Source organism: Eschscholzia californica, unplaced genomic scaffold (genome assembly GCF_041429995.1).
Source record: "Eschscholzia californica isolate CP2 unplaced genomic scaffold, dmEscCali1.0.p SCAF_5, whole genome shotgun sequence".
Classification (NCBI taxonomy): domain Eukaryota; kingdom Viridiplantae; phylum Streptophyta; class Magnoliopsida; order Ranunculales; family Papaveraceae; genus Eschscholzia; species Eschscholzia californica.
In genome coordinates this window covers 48929440-48939824 of record NW_028238472.1, presented here as the reverse complement: position 1 = coordinate 48939824, position 10385 = coordinate 48929440, and the positions used below count along the sequence as shown (strand labels likewise).

The 10385-nt window shown below is 38.4% G+C and overlaps 1 protein-coding gene across 1 annotated transcript; it reads right to left on the bottom strand.

The window, feature by feature from the left end:
* Positions 1–807: 807 nt before the first annotated feature.
* On the bottom strand, positions 808–10172 carry LOC147540060 (chaperone protein ClpB3, mitochondrial-like). Its single transcript, XM_086644755.1, has 12 exons — positions 9531–10172; positions 7736–8374; positions 6856–7074; positions 6543–6780; positions 5788–5983; positions 5576–5630; positions 4784–4934; positions 3768–4076; positions 3224–3489; positions 2209–3138; positions 1498–1817; positions 808–1036 (listed from the first exon to the last, which is right to left on the bottom strand). Exons 2-11 carry the CDS (start codon positions 8072–8074, stop codon positions 1524–1526), a joined length of 2997 nt encoding a protein of 998 aa, XP_086500881.1. The 5' UTR covers positions 8075–8374; positions 9531–10172; the 3' UTR covers positions 808–1036; positions 1498–1523.
* Positions 10173–10385: the final 213 nt, after the last annotated feature.

The following is a 10385-nucleotide window of genomic DNA, read 5'->3' as shown; positions in this document are numbered from 1 at the left end:
AAATCACAATGTTCAAAGCGAAGACGAAGACTTCACATAATATCAAATTAAATTTTTTATTAGAGAGTTCCTTCCAACATAATCATAGAGATTATGACATCTCCAAACCATTTTAGACATCCTAATAACAAATTACACATTTTAAAACAAAGTAGGTCCAAAAGCTGTCCTGGTCTAACCAAGTATGTAGTGTCACATAGATATCTTGCCCTAGATAATATCTTTTACTTGTCTAAATCATATAAAAGCAAGTTGAAAAATGTAAAGCTGAAATTAAATATTTCACAACTTTGGATCCAAAGATGATTTGACAAGGACCTGGCTCCTTGTCCAAAGATATGAAAATGTGGGTGCACATGTTTATAATGTTGTCTGTACTTGGAATAAAAATAAAAATAAAATTATAAGAATAAGAATAACCCCCAACCTAACTTTAAAGTTTTGGCAGTATAAGGCCAAATTGTATGCTCAATGAAAATAGACAATTTAGGCGGCAATACAGGAATACTTAGATGGTTCGACTACTTCAATCTCTGAGGCATTCATCTATCAATCTCAATTGATCTTTCTACAAGTGGCTCATTGTCAGGTCTGTAAGCATACAGTGATACAACCACAAGTGGCAATTTCGGAACACTGAGATCTTTTGATAGAACAATTCATCTATCAATCTTGGTTATCTTCCTTAGACATAAAAGCTAGTGGCTCAGACTGAACCGTCGTAAACCTATAAAAGTATGTATAGAACTAAAAGTTTGAATATAAGACCTTTTGTACACAATCACAAACACAAACACAAACACAAGATTATGATAACATAGATTCTTATCATTTCACTTTATGAAGATGCACATTTCTCTTGGTCTTGGATCCTCACTCTCAAAATCTGTTTTTTTTTTTGTTTAAACATCAAATCTACAAAGACAAGAAGTTAGAATCTTATCTACCTTGGAAAGGAAACTGTGGGAGATCTTGTATGTGATTGAAAAGCTTGCATTGTCCCTGCTGCCTTACAACTGTGTCTTAGATGCACAACCTGTTCACATGTATTAAGATGTAAAATCTTGTTAATATCTCCATTTTAGATATGAAATTTGCCAAAGATTCAGTGAACTCAAGTCAGATTACACAATTGTTTGTTTCCATTATGTACGTCTTACTACGCCTATCGGCTAGCTTTGGATTCATTTGAGTCTGCAAGTTTGAATTAGAGAGCAGACTGTCTAAAATAACCTAACAAGGTTATCGTACAATTTGCACATCTAATCAAAACAAATCAAACCCAAACAACTCAAATCTAGACAAATCGGACTCAAGCGATCAGATCAAAACTACTAAAGATAATAATCACCACCTAAGACTTAGTTTTGGATTAAATATTTTATTTGAAATTTGCTTGGCAAACAGTAATGAAGTACTCAGCTTCTGGACATGAAGCAGCTCAAGAAATTGTCTCTAAACATTTCAAGGATGAAGTTAATTTTACCATTTTAGTACCTTCGGGGTAAAGTAATACCAGTCTGTCATTGTTGGGCAGCAATAGCATCTACAGGGGAACTCTCAAGTTTTTTAACAATCAAACTGTTCTGAGAACGATCTGTTGAAACAGCATCAACTAAAACACCGTCATCTTCCTTAAAATCTCCCCTCAGAACGCCCATCGCTATTTCGTTTTCCACCATCTGCTGTATCACCCTCTTTACTGGCCGTGCTCCAAAATTTGGATCAAAACCTAGTACACCTAGAAGATCAACTGCTTCTTTCGTGTAGTGAAGATCAATCTTCCTTTGCTTGAGCCTGTCCTTCAACCGGTTCAACTGCAATGAGCAAAGTGAAATGTTATCAGAACTGGAAAAGAACTTGCATAAAGAATTACATGGTTTCCTGTTCATCAGAATGCCTTAGCTAGATGCCGAAATGATGTAACACTTCTCCTGTCCTAGGATTGGATATTTGGAGGGTTGTAATCGGGGTAATCCATTTTAACTCTGATATTCAATTTTCCATACACAACGAAATTTAAAAGTTATAGAAAATAAAAATATGTTGATTCTAGTTTCCATCAGTTCACTACAAGTTCGGAACAAAACAGAAAGCAGTCACAGGTCCAAGGTTTCTGGTTCCTAGCAGTTATAGTTCAACTCTACTTCCTCTAATAAATTCAATTTAGAATTTATCTTACTTACTCAGGGCAGGAGAAATAATTACCTGAATCTCCACAATTCGATTGATTTCTTTGTTGTCGAGTGGTTGGAAAACGATGTACTCATCAATACGATTCATGAACTCCGGGCGGAAAGTTTGTCTTGCCAACTCCACAACCTGCCTCTTCATCAGTTCGTATACGGCATCCTTGCTATCATGTGTGTTTCGAAGAGTTTCAAGTACATAATGAGACCCAAGATTTGATGTCATTATCACAACACAATTTGTAAAACTAACTGTCCTGCCTTGTGAATCTGTTATCCTTCCATCATCTAGAAGCTGCAATAGAATGTTGAATACATCGTGGTGTGCTTTCTCTATCTCATCAAATAAAACAACAGAATAAGGTCTTCGTCGAACTACTTCAGTCAACTGTCCACCTTCTTCATAACCCACATAACCAGGCGGAGCACCAACCAAGCGTGAAACAGCATGCTTCTCCATGTACTCGCTCATGTCGATTCTTACTAATGCATTCTCAGTGTTGAAAAGGTAACCAGCAAGAGCTTTAGCAAGCTCAGTTTTCCCAACTCCAGTGGGACCCATAAACATGAAACTTGCTATTGGTCGATTTGGGTCGGAAAGTCCTGCTCTAGAACGTCGGATGGCGTCTGCTACAGATTTGACTGCAATATCCTGGCCAACAACTCTTTTGTGGAGGACTTCTTCAAGCAAAACTAGTTTGTCTCTTTCAGATTGTTGTAAGTTTGATAATGGAATACCAGTCCACTTGCTAACAATTTCTGTAATATCTAGGTCAGTGACCTCCTCTCGAAGTAAAGAATTACCAGAACTTTGGAACTCGGCCAGTTTATTCTCAGCCTCAATAAGCTGTTTTTGAAGAGATATTAAGGTTCCGTACTTGAGCTCCGCGGCACGACTCAAGTCGTATTCACGCTCAGCAGCCTCCATCTCTAGGTTTACTCTATCAACCTGCGAGAGATTTCCACGGCCTTTGTTAGATGTAAAGCAGCATTAGTAAGATGTACAGATTGAGACAAGCTACAAGAAGTTGTACCTCTTCCTTGATTGATCGAATTCGAGTCATGAGACTCTTTTCTAGCTCCCAATGTTCTGCAAGTTTTTTCTGCTTTTCTTTAAGCAGCGCAAGATCAGTTTCTAGCTTGCTTAATCGCTCTTTGGATGCTTTATCAGTGTCATTCTTCAGAGACAATTTCTCCATCTCTAACTTCAACACTGCTCTATCCATCTCATCCAACTCTGTTGGCTTTGAAGTGATCTCCATTTTCAGTTTTGCTGCCGCCTCATCAACAAGATCAATCGCTGCAAACAACGAAATCATCAATTCCAAGATTCTTACCCGAAGATGACTCTTAACTTGCATGAACAACACACGAGAATCGAGGCATAAAAAGGATTACAGACATAAAAAAGCAACAGGATAGACAATTAACAAGGATCATAGGATTGGACCACTTCTAAGTCTATGTGTGTAGGCTTCTGCATGACTAATCCTCAACATTGTTCCAACATTGACCTAATGGTTACAGTAGCTAAATGATATCTGACATTTTCTAGCATTGGCTCGAACAGTTCTTTACCTTTGTCAGGCAAAAACCGCTCGGTGATGTAACGATCTGCAAGAACTGCAGCTGAAACAAGGGCACTGTCCGATATTTTTACACCATGATGCAGCTCATAACGTTCACGCAGTCCACGAAGAATGGATATTGTGTCTCCAACAGATGGTTGACCGCAGAAAACTTGCTGGAACCTGCGCTCAAGAGCAGGATCTTTTTCGATGTATTTCCTGTACTCGTTTAATGTGGTTGCTCCTATGCAACGGAGCTCGCCTCGACCAAGCATCGGTTTCAACAAATTGCCAGCATCCATTGCTCCACTTGTAGCCCCTGCATTTTATTATTAACAAACAAAAAAAAAATCACCAAAATGGCTTTATGTACAAGTTTAAGGAAGTCCTGCAACAAAAAGCGTCTTCGGCATTTATTCCTCTTGGGTTTAGTTTGGATCCTTTTCATGATACATCAGTTGGAATCACAGACAATTTAACGAAAATACAAATGGTAATTTCTTGGGTAAACCTTCATCTAGAATCATGGCTTAAGATATCTACAAAGAGTCTCAAAATCTTTGGAAATCGTGGTTCAATAAATTTGGTGTCCCCTGATTTCAGCTATCAGAAGGTTTAAGAACAATTGAAGGGATGACCCGTAGAAAACACCAAGCTAAAAGGCTATTATCAATGTTTTCTAGGCGATAAGATAACTAAAGCCATAAGTCATGAAATCCTCTCAAAGATGACATGTTCTGATGAGGCGAAGTGGACCTTGATACCAAACATCCTTTGGCTTAAGATCAATATAAGATGAACTTTATTATCAGTTCTTAGTTCGAGGGTAACTATAAATATATGTAACTATCAGTGACCAAAAAAGTCGCGTAGCTTCATCGAAGTCATTTGTCAAGGATCCCGACGACCCGACCCATGTAGAATATGCTAGTTCAGATGACACTAACTTTCAATATGCCATGTTCTCCAACTATAAATAATAGGAAGGAGATAGACCATCAAAGATGTTCCAAGCAGAGTACAGACCTGCACCAACAACAGTGTGGATCTCATCAATGAATAAGATTATCTGCCCATTGGAAGCCGTCACTTCCTTTAAGACGGCTTTCAGTCTTTCCTCAAAATCTCCACGAAATTTTGCTCCAGCAACTAATGAACCCATATCCAATGATATTAACTGCAAAAGTGCACATAAGGTATACAGGTTCAATGGTAAGTTCAATATTGAGTAATATCAAATATGGAAATGATATGCATCTAAATTTCAAAAGATATAAATAACAGCCTACTTCAGTTATATTAGCAAATCAACACATCAGTTAGCAGAAGCATTAACTATTGTTTGCTAAAATCATGGGGTCTAAAATATGGCTCATGCCATTAGATTGCTTACAGATATCTGAAACCTAAACAACCAGATCACAACTCAAATTAAATATGCACAGAATTCATAATACCTAAGGCTGAAAACACTCACATACGCAAGTAACAACAAGCTTGTCTTACCACATCAAAGCAAAGTAATTGAAAATGCGTCAACAATGAAAACTGAGAAGGAACAAAAAAAAAGTGGCCTTTCTAAGAAGAGCATAAGGCAAGCCATGGAAATGATTATTAATGGATCAAAAGGATCAAACTCGTGCCACAACGGGTACCAAATATAACATAATCAATTAAGCAACACATAACAATCCCTAGATCAACCAGCAACACTAATTCAAAATTTTTAGCTACATTCCATGCAGAACTGGTGACCAAATATCAGGTTCTCTTCCAGACAAACCTAATTGACTTAGATGAAAGAAAGAAGCTAACAACCTTCCTGTTCATTAAAGGTTCTGGAACATCTCCCCGCACAATTCTTTGAGCCAACCTGTGACAAATATAAAATTTCAGTTAGAGACTATTTTCCAAGCTCTATCTATAGAAGGAGAAATCACCAGTGCAGAAAGAAATCCTGCTGTCTGACCACATAAATCTAATCATAAGGTTTTGCTACTTCTGAAACATTAAAAACTCATTAGATGTACCCTTCAGCAATTGCCGTTTTGCCAACTCCAGGTTCACCAATGATAACAGGATTATTTTTTGTCCTCCTAGACAATATTTGGATGCAACGCCGAATTTCATCATCCCTTCCTATAACAGGATCAAGTTTACCCCGTCTAGCAAGTTCTGTCAAGTCATTCCCATATTTGTCCAGTGCCTCAAACTTTCCTTCAGGATCTACAAGTAGCAACCAGTCAGAGTTAGTGGATGAAACTCATTAACATAACAAAATAACTCAACACAGGCAACATACAAATTACTAAACTAACTGAAATCGCTGTTTGGAATTCAAGCAGTAAATTAGAATAACCTTCCAAGGTTCCGACTGACTGGTGCTTAAGTATGTCAGACACATGCTTATAGTAATATATAAATATCAGGTATCTATTGTGTAGAAAGCCTGTATTAACAGACAAGACATTAAGCTACAAAGTACGTCCCTTGGAGGCAGGAACTTTATAGAAGACCTTCCTATGACCTAACTATATAATATCACCAACTGATCAAAACACTCATAGCATATCACTAGGTATGTCTTTTAGACCAAGCACAGATAAGTAAATAACAACAGTTTCACGGAAACATCACTAACGCCATATCAGGAAGATGAGCTACAATAGAATGTGTGTGATGTTATAGATCCACATCACACAATTCAGATTGCATACGGAGATGACATAGTATTTCCAGAATTATCAGTGACTAAACACATTGAACGGAGCGGGTAGGTACATACTTTGATCGGTGACTCTCTGGTTTCCACGTACTCCTTTAATGGCCTCTTTCAGTTCTTTCTCACCCAGTTGCAGGTTTTTGAATAGCTGTTGACCAAACCTCTTATCAGAAGTAAACGCCAACACCAGGTGCTCCACTGATAAGAAATCATCCCCAAACTCTTTCTTATGTCTCCTGGCATTGTCCAAAAGAGACTGAAAATGTGAACCCAGTATTGGCCTGCTAGTGTCACCTTCCACCTGCCACATTTAATCTATCATCAACTGTTTTCTACTGAAATCAGTCAACATTCCACTCAGATAAGTAACTCATACTTTCGGCTGTCGGGAAATAAATTCATCTGTAGCTTGCAAAACTGATGTATTATCCAGTCCGGCCTTTGTGAATATTCTGCGAGCCAATCCGTCCTTTTGCTCTACCAGAGCTTTCATTAAATGCTCAGACTCCACGACTTGTTGCCTGCTAAGCCGTGCCGCATCCACTGCTCCAACAATTCCCTCCCATGCCATCTCAGTGTAGTCTGACGGATTTACCTGGTAAAAACAAACTATTAAATCACAAAACTAGCTAGAACTTCTAAATGAGGCCATGTTCTGAATACACATAGATTATATTCTTCAAGATACAACTTCATTGCTCAAAACTTGCATTTCATAAAGTGTCGTTTAAGCGGGTAGGGTTGTTTTGGTTTAAAACCATGCTTAACTTCATCTCCACTGAGGGCTCTTTCAGCTCGAAAATATTTCAAATTAACCATCAACACAATCTTTAATCATTCCTCCAGAGTCCAAACAATTCGAACTTTGTAGGCCTAAAATTGCCAATAAGCAATAAACAATTCTCACCCATGAGGGTAAGCGAAAATTTGCAAACAAACATTATGTCTCTATCTATTATGCTAGTTTGAGTCAAAAATCATATTGAAAGAACTATTTCTGTGCAAGTATGGCGATCAAATGAAGCCCACAAACTCCAACTTTCTTTGTGAACAATTTCAAACTCAATTCAACTGATTTTAACTTGCAAACGATGATTACATGAGATTGATCAAGAAAATAACTTCCTTTTATCTAGAACATAGTCCATAGTTAACCCTAAATCAAGATTAAAGTACTCAGCTGCCAAAAAATATCATACAGAAATAGAAACATAAAGGAGATTGAAGAACTGAAACGACAAATATATAAATCAAACCTGAGAAGATGAAGTAGAAGGAGAATATGAAGGATTCGAAGAGTGAAAATGGCGTCTTTGAAAACATTTATCATTTCCAATACTAAAAAACTTGAGAGACAACAATCCTCTTGATCCTCCATTTACGATTCCTTTTATTTGCGATGAGGAAATAACAGAAGAGATATCACTAGGGCAAAATAAGTTCGAACTCGGATTTTCAGTAACGTTAGAGGAGCGAGAACGTTGAGGAGAGAGAAAATGAGAGAATGATGACAAAGACGAAGAAGAGAGGTTTCTTTTGGCATTTGACACTAAAAATGCTGATCTTGCAAGCTTATTAGCTCTTCTAGTAGCCATGGATGAAGGTAAAGATGAAATGAATCAAACTGAATATAGTAAGGAGTTCAGGAAACTAGGGTTTGTTTTTTGAATTCAAGATGAAGAAGAAGAGGGCTTGGGGAAGGGGAAATGAGTTTGTTAGGTATTATTAGCAGTTGATACACAGAATACCAGAAGCTAGTAGAAGGATTGAGAAGTTTTCCAGGGAAATTTTACTTCCACCCCCTTCATTTTCCATATATAAGCCATTTTAAGGAGGAGCAAAAATCGATTTGGTACATTTTAAATCGGCTCAAATTGAAGTGACCGAGGGCGCGTCTATAGGCGCCTCTTCAAAATGCTGTAGGGGCCTCCCGGGAGGGATTGACTATAGTCAATTTCGTGGTCAACCCCGACACCTATAGGCGCCTCTCTTGACATCTATTTGGAGGCGCCTACAGAAATTTAAAGAGGCGCCTCCTTCTTCCGAAATTACAGTAATGAAGTGATTACTTGAACAAGCAATTGAGATTGCATATTGAATTGAGCAGCAGCAGCTGCTGCTTGCCCAGGCAAGATTGGAAGATGACCAGTAACTTGCCCAGTTTGCCCAATCAAAGCTGATCGAGATAAACCCCCATTACCCATCTGCTGTTGTTGTTGTTGTTGTTGTTGTTGTTGCTGCTGTTGAAGATTGTTAGCTCCAAAGTTCATTTGTGAGTAAATGCCTGCTTGTTGTAACATAGTACCAGTAGGCATACCGTACGTCTGTTGTTGTTGCATTTGATTCATCCTTGAAATTGATGATCGTTGTAATGTCTGTGGGATTTGCAAATTCCTTTGGGAAATCAAATTCTGGTGTTGTTGTTGATGCTGCTGCTGCAATTGTTGTTGTTGTTGTTGTTGTTGTTGAAGTTGAGATTGCTGAAATTGGGATTGATTTTGTTGTAATCCTACTAAGGTGGAGTTAGGGTCAATTTGTTGTTGAGATTGAATTAAAGGGGATTGAATTGAAGCAGAAGCAGAAATTGAAGAAGGAGTTTGAGGGAGAGGAGGAAGTTGAGGAGAAGAGATTTGTTGTTGTTGTTGTTGTTGAGGAAGAAGATGATGATGATGATCCATGGAAGAAGGAGAAGGAGAGATGTTATTAGAAGAAGAAAGTGGAGGAGGTGAAGGAGAAGGAAGATGAGAATTAGGGTTTTGAGAGCGTGATAGAATTGATGAAGAAGAATCAATAGAATTTGTTGGCGTTGTTGATCGAATTGGTATTGGAATTTGGTTTTTACTAAAAAAAACTGCTGCCTATGATGCCCTAATAATGGTCAAGGAGAGGGGGGGCGCTTAGAGGCGCCTAAAACAACAAACATGTCCGTATGGGGTGCGCCTATAGAGGGAGGCCCCTACAGCATTTTGAAGAGGCGCCTATAGACGCGCCCAGTGACCGATTATACAATGAAATATTTCAAATTTTGTAATGAAATTAAACTGTCTGTACATTTTACGAATTTTGTAATGAAATTAAACTGTCTGTACATTTTACGTGTATATCATGTTTTTTAGAAGGCCAATGTTTTGCGGAAATAAGAAAGTTTTGCGGGGTACAAAGTTTTGGGTGGAAACAAATAATTTTTGTTTCTTCCAAACGAGTTTTGTGGAAATACAAAAAATTTCTTCTTCCTCCAACTTCCCTTCAAACAACCGTTAACTCCGGCGACCATAAACTCCGGCGACCATAAACTCCAGCGACCCTCAACCCTATTTCCGGCAGACTGTCTTCTTCTTTCTCTCTTCATCCCTTTCTCCCTCTCTCTCTCTCGGCTGGATCTGGAGGCCAGATCCAGACGAAGGTTTCGGCGAAGGGACCATTCCCTTCGCCGGAATTTAGAGAAAAAAGGAGAGAAGAGAGAGAGAGGGCCAGAAGAGAGAGAGAGAGAGAGAGAGAGAGAGGCAGAAGAGAGAGAGAAAGGGAGAGAGAGAGAAAGGGGAGAGATAGAAGATGATGAAGTCGTCGGTGACTTATAAAATGCGTTTGGTTTGAGTGTTTTTAGTTTTCCACCGTCTACCCCGAAAACTTTTCTGCTTTCCCAAAAACGGTGGCCTTTCGGGAACAATAGAAACTGGCTATACGAAGAAAGTCGAATTCACAATAATTATTTTATGAATTTAAAATCAGTTAGACTGAACAACCAAATCCAACTCGACAAAGCAAACTAGATTGAATTTTCGCGATAATTATTTTATGAATTTAAAATCAATTAGACTGAACAACCAAATCTAACTCGACAAAGCAAACTAAACTGAATTCAATCGACCGAAACCTTAATGGCTGCGGGCGACTCCAAACCAGTCT

What these genes read in the sequence shown, in the direction of transcription:
- LOC147540060 (XM_086644755.1), bottom strand. Translation starts at nt 8,074, where the DNA reads ATGGCTACTAGAAGAGCTAATAAGCTTGCAAGATCAGCATTTTTAGTG. An exon ending in CTTCTACTTCATCTTCTCAG is followed by an intron (nt 7,075 to 7,735) that starts GTTTGATTTATA and finishes TGTTTTTACCAG; the next exon opens with GTAAATCCGTCAGACTACAC. An exon ending in AACCTTTAATGAACAGGAAG is followed by an intron (nt 4,935 to 5,575) that starts GTTGTTAGCTTC and finishes GCACTTTTGCAG; the next exon opens with TTAATATCATTGGATATGGG.